Genomic DNA, 17,660 nt, shown 5'->3' on the forward strand with positions numbered 1-17,660 from the left:
ACAACATCTCTCTGGGTCATCCCCGCGTATCAGCCCCAAGCGTGCCATATCCTGCATCAGACATAGACTGGCAATTCGATTCTTACATGATATTATACATGTTTCAATACCATTCTCCCAAATCATCACACCCTCTCCCTCTCCCTCTGAGTCCAAAAGTCCACTATACACATCTGTGTCTTTTTTGCTGTCCTGCATACAGGGTCATCATTGCCATCTTTCTAAATTCTATATATATGTGTTAGTATACTGTATTGGTGTTTTTCTTTCTGGCTTACTTCACTCTGTATAATTGGCTCTAGTTTCATCCATCTCATCAGAACTGATTCAAATGTATTCTTTTTAATGGCTGAGTAATACTCCATTGTGTATATGTACCACAGCTTTCTTATCCATTCATCTGCTGATGGACATCTAGGTCTAACACAGTATTGTAAATCAACTATCCTTCAATTTAAAAAGTTTTATCAGAACACGGTTTCCCCATCTATTGATGTACTGCCTGTTGCTGCTTCCGTGCTGCAGCAGGCCAGCTGAGTGGTTATGCTGGGGGCCATCTGACCTGTCAGAGCCTATTCACCCTGGCACTTAACTGAGAAAGTTGGCCAGCCTCTCTGCTGGGTGGGAAACTATTAATAGGATATTGGCTTCACTGGGCACCATTACCTGGCACGAATTCTTTTATGTTCAGGAAAGCTCTGAATTCAGCCTTGACTGGTACCTGTTGCATAGCAGAAAATATCTGTGGAATGACTGAATGAACAGACGTTCTCCTGGATATTGGAAGGGGGCATCAGAGTCATCAAACACTACGGCTGCTAAGTTGCTTCAGTCATGTCTGACTCTGTGCGACCCCATAGACAACAACCCACCAGGCTCCCCCGTCCCTGGGATTCTCCAGGCAAGAACACTGGAGTGGGTTGCCATTTCCTTCTCCAATGCATGAAAGTGAAAAGTGAAAGGGAAGTCGCTCAGTCGTGTCTGACTCTTAGCAACCCCATGGACTGCAGCCTACCAGGCTCCTCCATCCATGGGATTTTCCAAGCAAGAGTACTGACGTGGGGTGCCATCGCCTTCTCCGCATCAAACCCTAGTTCATAGACTTGTTCCTTTGGCTGTTGTTCAGTCACTAAGTTGTGTCCGACTCCCTGCAACCCCATAAACCACAACACATCAGGCTTCCCTGTCCTTCACCATCTCCTGGAGTTTACTCAAACTCATCTCTATTGAGTTGGTGATGCCATCCAACCATCTCATCCTCTGTTGTCCCCTTCTGCTCCTGCCCCCAGTCTTTGCAGCATCAGGGTCTTTTCTAATGAGTTGGCTCTGGGCATCAGGTTTAGCGATTCATTTTTTACATGATCAGCTATGCCTGATGATTCTTCCGTGTCGACACAGATGCAAAGTATGGAACTTCTTGGCATCTTTATTCAAGTTCAACAGAAGTATAAGACAGTTGAGGAAATGTGATCGCTGTCTAGATATTTGATGACTTACTAAGCAATTGTTCACATACTGTAGATGTTATAATGGTATTTTGTTTATTTTTTTAAAGGGAGGGGTCTGTCTGCTCTTTTTAAGATACATATCTTATAGATGCAATGATGTAATGTCTGAGATTTGCTCCAAACCATCCAGAGAGTGGGAGGGTCAAGGTGGTCCTTGCAAGGTGAAGGAGAAACAAAACTGGCCAGGCCTTGACAGTTGATGTAAAATTGGGTGACGAGTACGTGCTCTTTGGCTACAGTCTTCTCTCTACTTGCTGTGTGTTTGAAATTTCCTGTAATAAAAAGCTAAGAGGGAAAAAAAAAAAATCAGTGGTTTTTGTTAGTGGTTTGAGGACAGGACGAGAAGGCAGCGTGGTCCCTGCCAGCTGGTCATCTGCTGTGGACCAGGCCTCTGTCCTTGAATGGAGCGCCGCCAGACGTCTGAGCTGTGAAGCATCACCTCAGTGGGATTAGTAGGGAACAAAGTAATGCCAGCGGCAGAAGCAGGGCCTCTTGTGATGCTACCAGTCTCCTGTCAGCCAGCTGCTGCTGTCTGTCTTCCTGGCCAGAGTCGGCTGGCTGTGTCATTGGTTCAGTTACTGCCAGAGTGTCACTTCGAGCCGGTGGTGTTTGCAGAGCCCATTGCTGCTTTCAGCACTTGTGGTCGAGTCAGGATGGGAAAACGGCGTGACGATGCCTTACCGAGGGCTCGAGGGGAGAGGGCTTGGGACGGTGGCTGAAGGGGGCAGGCTTTAGCATCACATAAACCTGGGTTCAAACCTCAATGCTGCCCCTAACTGGCTGTTACTCTGGGCAGGTCATATCCCTCTGGGCTTCAGTTGCCCCGTCTGAGAAATGGGGATGGCCTTCCACGGTTGTTATATGCCGATCCATGCGGACACACGTGTAAAATCCGTGTTGCCAGCTTTCGAGCGATCGCTCAGGCCGTGGACGCCGCTGTCCGTAGTGACCGCACAGACCTATCAGGCCCTCCTTCTGAGCCCGGAGAGAAGGCAGGCTGTCCGCCCTGGAGAGACAGGCTCATCACGTTGTGATCAGACTCCTGGGTGCTGACCTTTCAGTGGTGAAGGGATGTAGTCATCTGGGCACACACACCCACTCCCTCTGTTGAGTCACAGAAAAGTCTAGAGAATCTGCTCAGCAGGGGGGCGCCTGGCCCTGCACATGGGCAGGCTGACTGGTGCTCTGGTGACTTCGCCGTCTACAGGGCAGCTTGAAGATGTGCGTGCCAGCGTCCGTGAGTGGGTGTGATGAGAGCTTTTTCTGTTCCTCGTGGCCAGTCTGCTAACAACACTGGGACTTGAGACGGGCCCCGCCCGACAGTGTATCTGTCTGGACTTAATTCCTCCACCAGAACAAAGGAGGTGAGAGGGCAAGAGTACAGGCCCTGCGGGGACCAGTTACTTTTACCCAGAGAGAAAGGTGGCCAGACCACATGCCTAACCCTCCCCAACCCGGGAGAGCCCAGGGTTGGGGCGTGGAAGCTAGAGAGAAAGCCAGCCCCCCTCTCGTGAACATGTGATGGTTCCCAGCGTGCGTGTGTCAGACGTGCAGAAACAGGCCCCTAAGAACTTGGAGCACATGACCTGTTCCTTGATCTGAGTTCCTCCGGTTAATTATACAGTTTAGATGCTTGCTTAATAAATGCTATAGTCTTTCTTCTAGAGTGTACCAGAATCACAGTACTTGGCTCTCCAGTGATATGTATTCCAGTACATGAAAAGTCTTAACAAATAGATTGATGATAGTGTTGTTGTTTAGTCGCTCAGTCCTCAATCCCCAGATGGCAGCCTGCCAGGCTCCTCTGTGCGTGGGTTTTTCCAGGCTGGAGTGGGTTGCCACTTCCTCCTCCACGGGATCTTCCTGACCCACGGATCTAACCCACATCTGCAAGTCTCCTACACTGCAGGCAGGCTCTTTACCCTGAGCCACTGGGGCAGCCCTCATGATGGCAGTTTCTCAGTTATCCTATTGGAAAGAGCTAAAAGAGAAATGTATTTAAAAGTTTGTAAGCACCACTTTTATTTATATAAAAAAATATGTAACAGAAAAAAATATATATATATAGAAGGTAAGAGCTAACAAAATCTTTTCCCTCTCTTCATGAAAATTTGACCTTTGGTTAACCTTCCAGCTCTCTGGAAACATGATAAAGCTGGCCTATAAAACATGTTGTTAGCATAGCGGATGGCAGAAAGACCTCTGGTAAAGAATCTGCCTGCCAATGCAGGAGACGCAAGAGACGCAGGTTCATTCCCTGGTTGGGAAGATCCCCTGGAGGAGGAAATAGCAACACACTGCAGTAGTCTTGCCTGGAGAATCCCATGGACAGAGGAGCCTGGTGGGCTACAGTCCTACAGTCCCTGGCGGCGCAGAGTCGGACACGACTAAAGCAACTCGGCACTGCAGAGTGTATATATATATATATATTTATACACACACATGTACACACATGTATCTACACAGATTGATGGGTCTCGTTTGTAATTCTATTTCAGCTACCATTGGGCCTCCAGAAAACATCCGGGTGACCCCAGAAGAAGGCTCCCTTATCATCACGCTTTCTGCTCCCTTCGACGTCCCTGCCTCCGAGGCCTATTTTGTGTATTATGTCTACTACTGGGAGAAGGCAGGAGACAAACAGGCAAGAGCATGTTCTTCTTTGTTTTTGATGTTCTTTTCTTTGGAGTTTCTGGATAGCAAACGAAAGGGCAAGGAGGGGATTTCCTGACAGTCCAGTGCTTGCGACTCTGAGTTCCCACTGCAGTTGGTGGGTTCAACCCATGGTCAGGAGACTAAGATCCCACAAGCTGCTCTGCTCAGCCAAAAGGAAAATCAAATGGCTAAGGACACCAGGGTATCCCAGTGCACCCTTAGAGGACAAGATCCATCTGCAGGGCCCTCTCTGCCTGTATCACACAGTCCCCGCAGTCTGGGTCTGGATTCAGCCGGTGCCCAGGGAGTCTTTGCCACACTCCAGCGTTTGGGAAGATCTCATGGGCCTGTTTCTACTCATGGGCCTATTTTTACTCCTGCAGTCTGCAAGGTTAAGCTGTGTGACATCTCTGATCTGAATGGTTTTCAAAGAAGGCGATGCAAATAGGTGAAAAGTCTCAGTGAAGGCGAGAAGAGGGTGTGTACCAAGGAGAAGGGCCAGTAGGTTGGAGAAGGCTGGGCACATCCGGGAACTGCACATGCCCGGATCCATCAGAAATGCGGGCCTGGGACTCCCCAGTGGTCCAGTGGTTATGGATTCACCTTCCAATGCAGGGGACACAGGTTCAGTCCCTGGTTGGGGAGCTAAGATTCCCACATGCCGCGGGGCAACCAAGCCTGTGCACCGCAGCAAAGACCCAGCACAGCCAGAATAAAAAATTAATTAATTAATTTAAAAAAGAGAAATGGGGCCACATGAGGGGCTCGGGCAGGGTAAGGTTGACAAAGGAGGGGTCAGAGCAAAGGGGCCTGGTCAGCCCTGGGTGTAGCACAAGGAAAAACTGATGGCCTTTAGTCACCTCCAGTGTCTGATCATCCAAGCTGCATTTTTTTTCCTATTTTTTGGCCATGCTGTGTGACAGCAGGGGGGCTGGGCGGGGGGGGGGTGGGGAGGCTTAGTTCCCCAGCCAGGGATCGAACCTGTGCCCCCTGCTGTGGAAGCCCAGAGTCATAACCGCTGGACTGCCAGGGAAGTCCCTTCAAGCTACATTTAAAGATGTTTCATTATGTGAGTAAACCTCCTGATTTCCTACGTTCCACATTGCTCTAATTTTTATAAGAATTTTAAGAGCTGTATGTTTATCTGGAGCTTTCTTCGTGTCTGGCACTGGGCCAGGCACTTTGGATACATCCTTTTGTTCAGCCTTTCCGCCCCCAGTTTCACTGAGAGGGAGAGAGAGTGTGAGGGCTGCCCGAGGCGAGTGGAGGAGACGCCTGTCCCCGGGGCCCATGCTTTCAGTGCCGTGTTTCTCCCACGTTGCTGGTGTTTGCACTCGCTCTGTTTCTTTATGAAAGTGAAAGTTGCTCAGTGTGTCCAATGCTTTGCGACCCCATGGACTAAACAGTCCATGGAATTCTCCAGGCCAGAATACTGGAGTGGGTAGCCTTTCCCTTCTCCAGGGGATCTTCCCAACCCAGGGATCGAACCCAGGTCTTCACTGCAGGCAGATTCCTTACCAGCTGAACCACGAGGGAAGCCCCTCTTTCTTTACGGTGAGTGTAAAAACACTGAGGAAGGCAAAACTCACTGAAGGGCAGACTCTCAGCAAATAGGGAAGAAAGAAATAATCGTTTCCCAAAATCTGAGTTCAGAGGTCTGGTCAACTGGAACAGAGGAGGTCTGGAAGAATCCAGAAGGGATTCCCCTTTCAACCAGAGCATCTATGCTTTGGACTTCCATGAGCAAAAGATTCTGTGGCTAAAGTGACTCTGAAAGCCACTGACACAGTCTCCATTCCAGCTGTGAATCCAAATGTCAAGGGTCCCCAAACCCAACCCCTACATTTGCTCCAAGGATCCTTGGGGACTCAGCGTCCAGTTGTACTTAAGGCTGTGACTTATTACAGAGAAAAGACACAGAACAGAGTCATCAAAGGGAATAGACACAGGGGGCAGAGTCTGAAGGAGTCCAGGCAGAAGCTTCCAGGAGTCTTCCCCTCATCCCCCCGACAACAAGCATGACCGAGTATGTGAAATCGCGTCTCCCGGAAAATCTCCTGGGAGACTCAGAGCCCAGGGCTAGTACTGGGGGCTGGTCACACAGGCACCCTCGACCCAGCAGAGACACCAGAGCTCCTGACTCCCAGAGGGAGAGCAGGCGTTCAGCATCAGAAGCATCATTTATACATTAAAACAGCCTTATCACTTAGCGGTCGGTGGGACGCTCCTCAAAGCCAAGTTCCCAGATGCCAGCCTTGGGTCAGCCTTGCAAACAAGACCTTTCTAAGGATAGCAGTCTCAGGCCTGAGCGGTAGCTATTCTCTGTAGTCTGTGATTCTTCTGGAAAAGCCAATTGGCTGCTGAAATAAACTCAAAAAAGAATAGTGTTGGGACTCCCCTGGCGGTCTAGTGCTTAAGAATCTGCCTTCCAAGGCAGGGAACCTGGGCTCGATCCCAGGTCAGGGGACTAAGACCCCACATGCTGAAGGGCAGCTAAGCCTGTGCGCCACAAGGAAAGATCCCACATGCTGCAGCTGAGACCCAACACAGCCAAATAAATAGATAATTATTTTTTCAGAAAAGCATATTGTCCTTAAATTTACCTTTTTAAAAATAATTATTTCTTATTTAAAAAAAATTTTTGGCTGTGCCACACAGCTTGCAGGAACTTAGTTCCTCAACCATGGATTGAACCCAGGCCATGACAGTGAAAGCACCAAGTTCTAAACCACTGGACTACCACAGAATTCCCTGAAATTGCTTTATGTAGTATCATGAGTAAAAATTGATTCTTTTCTGCCCTGGCAGTCATCATTGTTAAACAGGAGGCTAGAAAGTTATGAATCATCTATAATCCTATTGTTCAAATATAGTATGACCATTTGTATTTTTAAAAATAAGATCATATCCTATATACTGTTGAATGATCTGCCTTTTTTTTTCAGTCAACATATATAATAAGCCACTTCATCTCCACATTCTGAAGCATGTGTTATCTGCCACCATTTCAAATGGTTGTAGCGTATTCTGTGTGTGTGTGTGTGTGTGTGCGCGCGCGTGCACGCTCAGTCGTGTCCGACTCTTTGTGACCGCATGGCATGTAGCCTGGCAGGCTCCTCTGTCCATGGGATTTCCCAGGACAGAATACTAGAATGGGTTTCCTCCTCCGGGGATCTTCCCGACCCAGGGATCGAACCTGTGTCTCCTGTGTCTCCTGCGTTCCTTACCGCTAGCACCACCAGGGAAGCCTCGTGTTTTCTGCTGTGTCTCCCAATACGAAAGCAGTCCTTTAGAAGAAATCATGTACTGCCATAGCGTGTGGTGTCTTTTTCTCATTTCCCTGTAGAATAGTGACAGTTTGTCCAGAATGAGAGAGGGGCCATTGACCAAACATGTGGAGGCGACAAACTGGAGGGAGGTCACGGCAGGGGTGGAGACAGGGGACAAGACCCTCTAAGAATTTGGGACCCAACTCTTCCCTGACGACATAAACCTCTAAGACCATGTGCACCAGAACTGTAAAGGGAGTCAGCACGGTGAAGCGAAAACCAGAAGCAGATCCGGAACCCAGGCAACGTCATTTCCTAGAACGCCCTTTTCCCCTCTGTTCATCGACTGACTTGAAGCTGTAGACGAGACTAACTGTGAAATATACAATGTCCATTTCAAAGGAGAAAATTTCGTCCTGGAAACTGGGATTTGCTAAACTCGAGCTCTGGGCGCTCCATTGCTGCAGTGGGGCTTCAGATCTCACGGCCAGAAATCTCATGCCATCAGCAGTTTCTCAGCACTCCTCCCTAGCTTTCACAAGCGAAATTTGTCGGCTTAAGCGTTATATGTGTAAAATTGGTATTCTGTCTCTTTAAAACCAGAATTGCCTTATTCTTTGGTTATTGTGTTCAGTGTGAATCTGGGGAAACACTGGAGAAGATGGAAGGCCTTGATCACACCCGTGTGGGTAATTTTCATGTGTGGTTGTTGATGCTTGTTCCACAGGTGACAGACTCTTTCGAGAGTAACTTCATCACGTTGAATGATTTAAAACCCTTAAGAGTATACTGTTTTCAAGTCCAGGCAAAACTGATTTTGACCAAAGAAAACATCTCTCGACCTGGACATTTAAGCAACATATCGTGCTCCAGAACAGCAGCAGATGGTAACGTATGCTTTCCTAAGTGCTTCCTTTCTGAGCTGGGAACAGAACACTCCTAAAATAGTGCAGTCAGGGATTGCTTATTCGGTGAAGGGTGGTGATGAGTGTAGGGAGATCCAGAGAGCACGGGCTAAGACAGCAATTCACAGTAGATATAACAAGGCTGTGCTGGAATCTCCAGAACAAGAACTGCCAGACGGGTAACACCTGCTTTGTTTTAGGATTGCCTGTGTTGTTCAGTTGCTCAGTCGTGCCCGGCTCTTTGCGACCCCGCGGACTGCAGCATGCCAGGCTTCCCTGTCCTTCACTGTCTCCCAGAGTTTTCTCACACTCGTGTCCATTGAGTCGGTGATGCCATCCAACCATCTCATCCTCTGTTTCCCCCTTCTCCTGCCTTCAGTCTTTCCCAGCATCAGGGTCTTTTCCAGTGAGTTAGCTCTTCATATCAGGGCCAAAATATTGGAGCTTCAGCCTCAGCATCAGTCCTTCCAATGACTCTTCAGGACTGATTTCCTTTGGGATGGACTGGCTGGATCTCCTTGCAGTCCAAGGGACCCTCAAGAGTTCCATAAAGCATGCAGGGTGGGGTGGAAGAGAGGCAGTATCCGTTCATTTTCCTGGGACATCAAGTGTATTTATGCAGTGGTGGGTGAGAAATTACCTGATGTTTGTAACATGTGGCGGTCATCCTGTCCATTTGTTGCTTGTCTCTCTAGCCTCTGTCAAGCTTCAGCAAGACATCCTCGCTGCTGCGACAACCTTTTTGGTGCTGTCAGTGGTGGTGGGGTCCTGTCTCTTCCTGGTTCTGAAATACAGAGGCCTGGTTAAGCACTGGTTCCACTCTCCGCCGAGCATTCCATCACAGATAGAAGAGGTATGTGTGTACACATCCACAGGGGTGACTGGTCAGTCTTTCTTGCCCCCCATTAACACGTAAGAGTAGGGTAGTAGGACACAGAGGTCGGAGTTAAAAGCGGTACTTGGTTATTCGTACACTCATCTTCATAGCAGCATTATTCTGCCGAATAATAGCCGAAAGGTAGAAACACCCTGAATGTCTATTGACCGATGAGTGGATAAATAAAATGTGGTGGGAATTCCCTGGCGGTCCCGTGGTTGGCACTTAGGCACTTTCACTGCCGTGGCCCTGGGCTTCAGTCCCTGGTCAGGGAACTAAGATTCCTGCAAGCCTCATGATTTACCACTCCCCCGCCAAAAAGATCTGCTATATACATATGAATGGAATGTTAACCTTATAAAAGAAGGGAATTCTGAGACACGCTGTGATAGGGATGAACCTTGAGGACATTACGATCAGGGAAATATACTGGTTACAAAATGACAAATACTACATGATTGTACTTATTCGAGCACTTAAGAGTGCTCACATTCGCAGAACCAGAATGTAGAATAGAGGTTGCCCAGGTCTGGAGGGAGGGAGGAAATGGGGAGTTCATATTTAACGGGGACAGTTTCAATTTTACTGTGAATAAAATGAAAAAAGTCCTAGAGACAGATGGTGGTCATGGTTGCCCAACAATCCAAATAGACTTCACACTGCTGAACTGCACGCTTAAAAAGGGGTCAAGACGGTAAATTTTATGTCATGTGTTTGTTGTTGTTTATTCGATCAATCGTGTCCGACTCTTTGCGACCCCACGGACTGTAGCCCACCAGGCTCCTCTGTCCATGGGATTCTCCAGGCAAGAATACTGGAGAGGGTTGCCATTTCCTCCTCCAGGGCATCTTCCCCACCCAGGGATCGAACCTGTGTCTCCTGCATTGGAAGGTGGATTCTTTACACTGAGCCACCAGGGAAGCCCCTACGTTATATGTACTTTTCCACAATTAAAAAAAAAAATTTTTTTTTTTAATGGCATGAGGTTGGCCAAAAGATGGTCTAGTCTGGCCCATTCAGGAGATTGGCTATGGTAGGTCCCACTGGAGACAACACATCAATCCCAGGCTTTTGGAGACTGTCCCCAGGGAGCCTGGCTGCAGCTCATGGACCAGTGGAGGCTGCAGTCAAGAGCATGAGCTTTGGATCAGACAGTGTGCACGTAGGAGGATTCTAGAGTAAACACACCCAGAGCCATGAGCTCAAAGCCTTGCATGCCTAGCGCACAGGCCAGGTTACTTTAAAGAATTTAAGAAAGAAAAGTGGAATGGATGGGCCTTGTTGTTCAGTTGCTAAGTCACGTCCAACCCTTTGTGGCCCCATGAACCACAGGACACCAGGCTTCCCTGTCCTTCACCATCTCCCGGAGTTTGCTCAAACTCATGTCCATTGAGTCGGTGATGCCATCCAACCAGCTTATCCTCTTACCCTCAGTCTTTCCCAGCATCAGGGTCTTTTCCAACAAGTCGACTCTTTGCATCAGGTGGTCAAAGTATTGGAGCTTCAGCTTCAGCACCAGTCCTTCCAACTTCCAATGTATATTCAGGGTTGATTTCCTTTAAGATTGATTGGTTTGATCTCCTTCCTGTCCAGGGGATTCTCAAAAGTTTTGTCCAGCACTCCAGTTTGAAAGCATCAATTCTTTGGTGCTCGGCCTTCTTCATAGTCCAGAGGCTTTTACAGAAAGTCTTGTTTTCCTGCCCAGCCACACCACAGCCCTCCTCCCCAAGGCTCAGTGAGGCAGCCAGGTCCTCTGAAGACAGCACCGTTGGGACATTCTTGGGATCAGAAGCTAGCTGATAGAAGAATACTTGAAACTGTTTGCCTCTGGAGGTTTATCATTCTTCAGGAAAATCAGAATAAAAGTACTAGAAATAGAGTCTCATGTTGTTATATCTCGTCTATAAAGACAAAGTCTAGAAAGAGCTGTAGTCACTTGTTTTCCTTCATATGTCATGAGCTGTTTAAGGGATACAGACATTATGAGAAATACACGTTGAACTCCCTACTGGGACCTGCATACAGATGCTGTAGGATCCTGCTTTTTGAAGACTCTAAGTAGAATAATAGTCAAACTCATAGAAAAGCAGAGAGTGACACAGTGGTTACCAGGGGTGAGGGGAGAGGGGAGCAGGGCGTTGCTTTCAAATGGTAGAAGTTTCAGTTATGCAAGATGAATAAGTTCTGGTTTCTGCTGTGCAAGATTGTGCTATAATTAGTACTGTGTTGTGCCCTTAATCGGGCTTCCCAGGTGGCTCGGTGGTAAAGGTTCCACCTACCAGTGCTGGAGGCACAGGAGACTCGGGTTCAATCCCTGTGTTGGGAAGGTCCCTTGGAGAAGGGAATGGCAACCCACTCTCCAGTATTCTTGCGTGGGAAATCCCATGAACAGAGAAGCACGGCAGGCTACAGCCTATAGGGTTGCAAAGTGCTGGACATGGCTGAGTGACCGAGCACACACGTGCACTTCAAGATGTGTTAAGAGAGTAGAACTCAAGTTAGGTGTTTTTACCACAAAACTACAATAACGGCAAAAACAACAGCAACCAGTTTTCCTGGTTAATACTGTCACAACAGAACAGCTGTCAGCTCGGAGTTTTACTTGCATTAATGATCTCCATCTCGGGACTTCCCTGGTGTCCAGTAGTTAAGACTGCACTTCCGCTGCAGGAAGGGCAGGTTCAGTGCCTGATCAGGGAACTAAGATCCCGCACGCCGTGTGATGAAGCCAAAAACTAAAACACAAAACCAAAAAAACAAAAAACTCTGTCTCTCAGTAGAACTGGCAGCAGGGCCCCAGTAAGTGAATTTACTGCTACTTGTTTCTCTGGGGCTTGAACCTAAAACACAGAGTCTTTCGATTTGCTTTCCTGGGAAAGTGTGAAAAGTCTATATCAAAGGTCACTGAAGTTACATGAGAAAATGACTCATGTTTCACTTGTATTTTTGGGGTTTCACAAGTGCACGTGACACGCTGCTGCTCCTCTGCTCGCCAGCCAGCGCTAAGCTGGCTGCATTCCATTTGTGAGGTTCTGCAAGCACACGTGACCCGCTGCTTTCCCTCCTCTTGCCAGCCAGCGCTAAGCTGACTAGATTTCAGTATCTTTCAGCATATCCAAGAGCCACACAGTAGGTTCTTGGTAACTTGGTTGTGGTGGTGGTCGTTCAGTCACTCATTCGTGTCCGACTTCCCTGCGACCCCCATGGACTGTAGCCTGCCAGGCTCCTCTGTCCATGGGATTTCCCAGGCAAGAATACCAGAGTGGGATGCCATGCCCTCCTGCAGGGAGTCTTCCTGACCCAGGGATCGAACCTGCGTCTCCTGCTTTGGCAGGCGGATTCTTTACCGCTGAGCCACCTGGAAAGCCCTTGGTAATTGATGTCTAAGCCCAAAGCAGAGGCAGAAGAGACACAGCACGTTAAGGGTGTAGATCAGCATTTCGCATCAAGGACCTGCACTTTCTCATTCACCCATGGCTGTCCGCTGCAGGTCCTCTGCACCCACGTGTGTGTTATATAAAGCAGAAACACCTAGTGGGTTGGGGTAGCTGAGAAAAAAATGCCCGTGAACTTTCCCTCTTCACCCTCACCTTGTAGGTGACCAGGAGGCTTCATTTCCTCCTTTCCTTAAAAGTTAGAATTCCAGAGACATTCCAGGTGAACAGCCCACAAGCCCTCATCCAGCCAGTGCAAGTCATTTCCCGAGTTACACGCCTTACACACTTTCAGAGCATCCCCTTGGCTGGCCCTTGGATTCGTGTGAAAGCTATTGAAATGAGGGGCAGGGAGGGGTTTTCAGGATTTTTGAAGCTGTTTCGTTGGTGGATAGAAGCGGAAGTTACACCAAAATGATATAGGATTATGCCAACTCGAACTAAAATCAAAATGTCTGATATCGGGAACTTACAGACTAATTATGGTGATGGTTTTCAATTTTTCAAGTATTTAAAGGACCCGGCTCAGCCCATCTTAGACGCCCTGGACAAGAACAGCTCACCAAAGGAAGATACCTGGGACTCCGTGTCGGTTGTGACGTTTCCAGAGAATGAGCAAGAAGGGAGTCCCCAAAGCGCTTGGAACCAAAACGCTGATCCGAGCCACCAGCCCACAGAAGGAGTTCCCTGACCCAAGGAAGCTGCGACAGGCCTGTCAAGACTGGATGGAGCCACTTGTTCCTTAGTCTCATCACAAAAAGACCCTGGAGGTGCCTGGGAAGAAGTTAGTTGTGAGAGAGACAAACATTTTTTTTAACTAGTGAAAGTTGTTCAGTCGTGTCCAACTCTTTGCGACCCCAGGGACTATATAGTCCATGGAATTCTCTAGGCGAGAATCCTGGAGTGAGTAGCCTTTCCCTTCTCCAGAGGGTCTTTCCAACCCAGGGATCGAACCAGGGTCTCCCGCATTGCATGCAGATTCTTTACCAGCTGAACCACAAGGCCTAAATCCTGCAAGTTTCTAGACTGATTCTACATACCAAAAAAAAAAAAAAAAAAAGTTTTTGCTTAAACACTAAAAAGGCATGTAATTATTTGTTAGCAAACAGGCTGTGATACCCCTGTGATCTTTCGGACATTGTTGCCTGGGCTGGGTGGTCAGGAGACGGGGTCTTCTCCTTGGTTCTGGCGAGGACCTCGGGCCCTTTGCGTAGGTCACGGAACCTGTCCCAGCCTCTCCCATCAAAGGACACTGAGTGGTCCTTGACACCCAGTCTCCTGGCTTAAAATGTGATTAATCCTGTAAATAGTTTTCTGTAATTTAAGGGACTTTCTTTTTTTCCAAACTAGAAGTAAAAGACTGTTTCACTAACTTTTTATCAGCCTGTGTAGGGACGTGCCTGGTGACCCAGTGGCTAAGACTCCATGCTTCCGGTGTTGGAGATGGCGGGTTTGACCCCAGGTCGGGGAACTAAGATCCCAGATTGTTGCACAGTGAGGCCAAAAACTGTAAATAAATGAATAGACACTTGAAAGTCGTGAAGGTTTCCTCTCCACCTCCTTTATTTTAGCCTCTTTTCTGCAGAGTTTCAGCTTTTTGCTATGATGCTATCTATGACGCCCAGGAGACTCGCCCAGAGGTCACGCAGCAAGACCTTCTGACTTGTGTCACTGGACTGCTTGAAAAGTTAGGCAGGGGGGTTTGCAGAAGCTGCATCAGCCCTGCATTCGTACGTGATGTGTCGCATACGTCGAGCAAGGCGTGTGAAGGGAAGGAGCTCATGGCCAACAGTGCATCCGCTGGGGCAAGTATTGATGGGCTAAAAATCCATTTATCTGATTCCTGAGGTTTAGGAAATGGATGCATCACTTCACACCTCCCCTCCAACACACATAGAAAGTGACATGTTGCCGTAAGTTCTGCTTCAAAAAGAAGCCCCCACGGGCAGCCTAACCTTGACAATGGGAAGTAGAGACGCAGTAGGTCCATGAAGTACCTAGGACTGGTTGATGGAACCACCTGCTGTCTCAGGTGGGCCCTGTATCTCTGGCGAGGAATTGGCCCTCGGGCTGCCTTTCTAACCAATCGTGACCCCTGCCATCCAGGATGACAAGAGAGGAAAGAACACCCCACCCCCACCCCAGGGGAGTTCCCTTATGAGATATCTACTTTATCAATCAGGTTCACCTTGAGTTGGGACAGGGTTGGAGAAAGAGTTGTCATTCAGTTGCTCAGTCGTGTCTGACTCTTTGCAACCCCATGGACTGCAGCACGCCAGGCTTCCCTGTCCATCACCATCTCCCGGAGTTAGTAGAGGGCAATTGTAAAGACCGCCTTCAAACCATTTAGGAAACTGAGGCGCTTCCTCTGCTGGGCCGTACGATGCAGCTTGTTGAGGTGGGGAGAATGTGTGTACAGCAGGAAGAAAACCGGCTAAGAGTGAGTCCAGCAGGAAGGGGGACAGATGCGCTGTTAGGAGTAAGCTCTCTGTGCCACCCTCCATAAAAGGAGGTGCCAGCTAGTCAAGGGCACACAGGCTGGTCATGGGGACCAGATTCTGATGAGGCTGCATTGGGTTCAGGACAGAGACAGTCCAATGCCCTGGGGCAGACTGGGTGGGGTTCAGGCCCAGAAAGGCCCTTCTTATTTGTAGGTGGCAGCTTCAGCGAGTGACAGTTCAAGTGCAGGGCTGGTGCTCTGACCAGGCGCCTCCCAGGGGCCAGGCTCGCCTAGGGAAGGGGCTACACTGACACCCAACTGGGTTCACTGAGGGCCTCTCGGGGCCTCCCCGTCCTTAAGTAAGCATGGGGCTGGCCTGTTATGTAGAAGGAGAGGACAGAAATTATTTAAGACACTCCTTCCCCTGCAGCTCAGACAGTAAAGAATCTGCCTGCAGTGCAGGAGACCTGGGTTCAACCCCTGGGTCGGGAAGATCCCCTGGAGAACGGAAGGTCAACCCACTCCAGTATTCTTGCCTGGAGAATCCCATGGACACAGGAGCCTGATGGACTACAGTCCATGGGATCACAAAGAGTCAGACACAACTGAGCAACTGAGCACGCATGCACTCATGTCCGTAGTGAAAGTGCAAGTCGCTCAGTTGTGGCAGACTCTTTGCGACCCTGTGGACTATATAGTCCGTGGAATCCGTAGCCTTTCCCTTCTCCAGGGGATCTTCCCAGCCCAGGTAGTGAACCCAGGTCTCCCGCATGGCAGGCAGATTCTTTACCAGCTGAGCCACCAGGGAAGCCCATAACTAAGCTGTTACGGAGACCCAGTGACTCTCATTCAATTTATGTATAGTCTGTGGCTGTTTTTGTGCTGCAAGGCGGAACTGAATTGTTGCAAGAGCTTGTTTTCCTGCGAAGCCTAAAATATTCACCACCTGAACCCTTACAGAAAGAGTCTGATGACCTCTGATCTGTACAATGCAGTGTACATTGTATAGGAGTAAAGAGACTTACTCCCATTATTTAGGTTTATACAGTTGCAGAAGGTCCCTACAAGACCCCGCCCCATTTGCTGCTGAGACTGTGTAATTCAAAGGTCATGTGTTACATGGGAGGACGGGTATTTGATGCTTGCATGTTATTCTACAAAGTACGTTATGGAATATGTGCTAGGAAAGGCTGGAGGTCATTTAGGTGTAGGAAAACCAATGGAGAAACATAGGCCCTAGATCAATGCTAGGCCACCCAGAGATGATGGGAGAGTTGGATCAGGGCCACTGCTAACTCATACATGACTGCTATGCGCATCAGATAAAGAACCCGTCCTTCAAGACCCTTTGTTTTGTGTCGTTTTAAGTCAACATACGATGTCCTGGACCTTCATTGTGAATAGCGCCCCCTGGTGGTCCCACAGTGCTCAGCATGCAGATTGCAGACGGGATTGTGGGGTTAGGGGGATGTGGAGGGGGGTTGGGGCTCGGGGCCATGGGAGAGGAAGCAGCCCCTCTTGCTCTGGGTGGTACTAAGGCCAGCAGGATGAGGAGCTGATGGGCCTGAGGATGCAGAGGGGAGAACCTCAGGTAGGACGAGGGGGTGAGGGAGGGACGGAGAAGGGAGACTGTCCGCATCTATAGGTCACCCACTGATGTTTGTTCACTCACTGCAAAAACCACAGCTGCCCTCTCACTCAGAAACTGCCAGTGTGGAGAACAGCTCGGGTCCTAGCCTGTGCTTGGGGCATCTGCCTTTGTTGACTTCTATTTCATTCACCATCATTTATCTCAGTTCATAGGATGTTTAAAAGTCTGCATAGCTACTAAGTTACACTGGCTTTGGCTCCCGGAAAACAACTGTGTATCCCTAAGGGGGTCCAGGGCTCTCCAGAATAAAGGTGTTTATCCCAGAAAGCCTGTGTTTTAGGGAAGAACCTCCTAAACCACCCCTACTGTTTGGTGACAGTGTGACTCCACACAGGCATCTTCCCGTGGAGCAGTCAGGCCTCCAGCTCCTCAGTGTGCTCACAGGCCCTCCGAAGAAGCTACAGCCCTCTGATGGGGACATGGTGGAAGTCACCTCACCCTCCTTGCTTCCAGTCTCTGGTGACTGAGGATGGCCAGCTGCATCAGGAGGGCGCCAACCCACAGGTCCGAGAGGGTGCCTGGGGCAGCACCCAACTGGTGGAGGGAGCTGGTCGGTGCTGCTCACGGGCACTCTAGGAGAAGGATGCTGCCTAAAATCTCATCCTGCTAACAGAATACAGGCAGGAGGGGCCTCCTCCCCCATTTATTTAAAAAAAGGGGGTGAGGTAGACGCCCATGGTTTCTTTACAAAGATATATCTAGCTGAAACCTAAATGCCCACTGACAGAGGAATGGATAAAGATGTGGTATGTACATATATATATATATATATATATATATATATATATATATGCACACACGCACACACACACACACAGTGGAATATTCAGTTCAGTTCAGTCGCTCAGTCGTATCCAACTCTTTGAGACCCCATGGACTGTAACACGCCAGGCCTACCTGTCTATCACCAACTCCCGGAGT

General features: G+C 48.8%; 1 protein-coding gene across 1 annotated transcript in view; it reads left to right on the forward strand.

Annotated features, from left to right (window-relative positions):
* IFNGR2 (interferon gamma receptor 2) overlaps positions 1–14,183 on the forward strand; it is a 34,324-nt gene extending 20,141 nt beyond the window's left edge. The window contains exons 4-7 of the mRNA XM_040228354.1: positions 4,007–4,152; positions 8,160–8,319; positions 9,033–9,190; positions 13,157–14,183. Of these exons, the coding sequence (XP_040084288.1) occupies positions 4,007–4,152; positions 8,160–8,319; positions 9,033–9,190; positions 13,157–13,339 (647 nt within the window). The 3' untranslated portion in view covers positions 13,340–14,183. The remainder of the gene's footprint in view (positions 1–4,006; positions 4,153–8,159; positions 8,320–9,032; positions 9,191–13,156) is intronic.
* The last annotated feature ends 3,477 nt before the right edge of the window (positions 14,184–17,660 follow it).

This window comes from Oryx dammah, unplaced genomic scaffold, assembly GCF_014754425.2.
Source record: "Oryx dammah isolate SB20612 unplaced genomic scaffold, SCBI_Odam_1.1 HiC_scaffold_2, whole genome shotgun sequence".
Lineage (NCBI taxonomy): Eukaryota > Metazoa > Chordata > Mammalia > Artiodactyla > Bovidae > Oryx > Oryx dammah.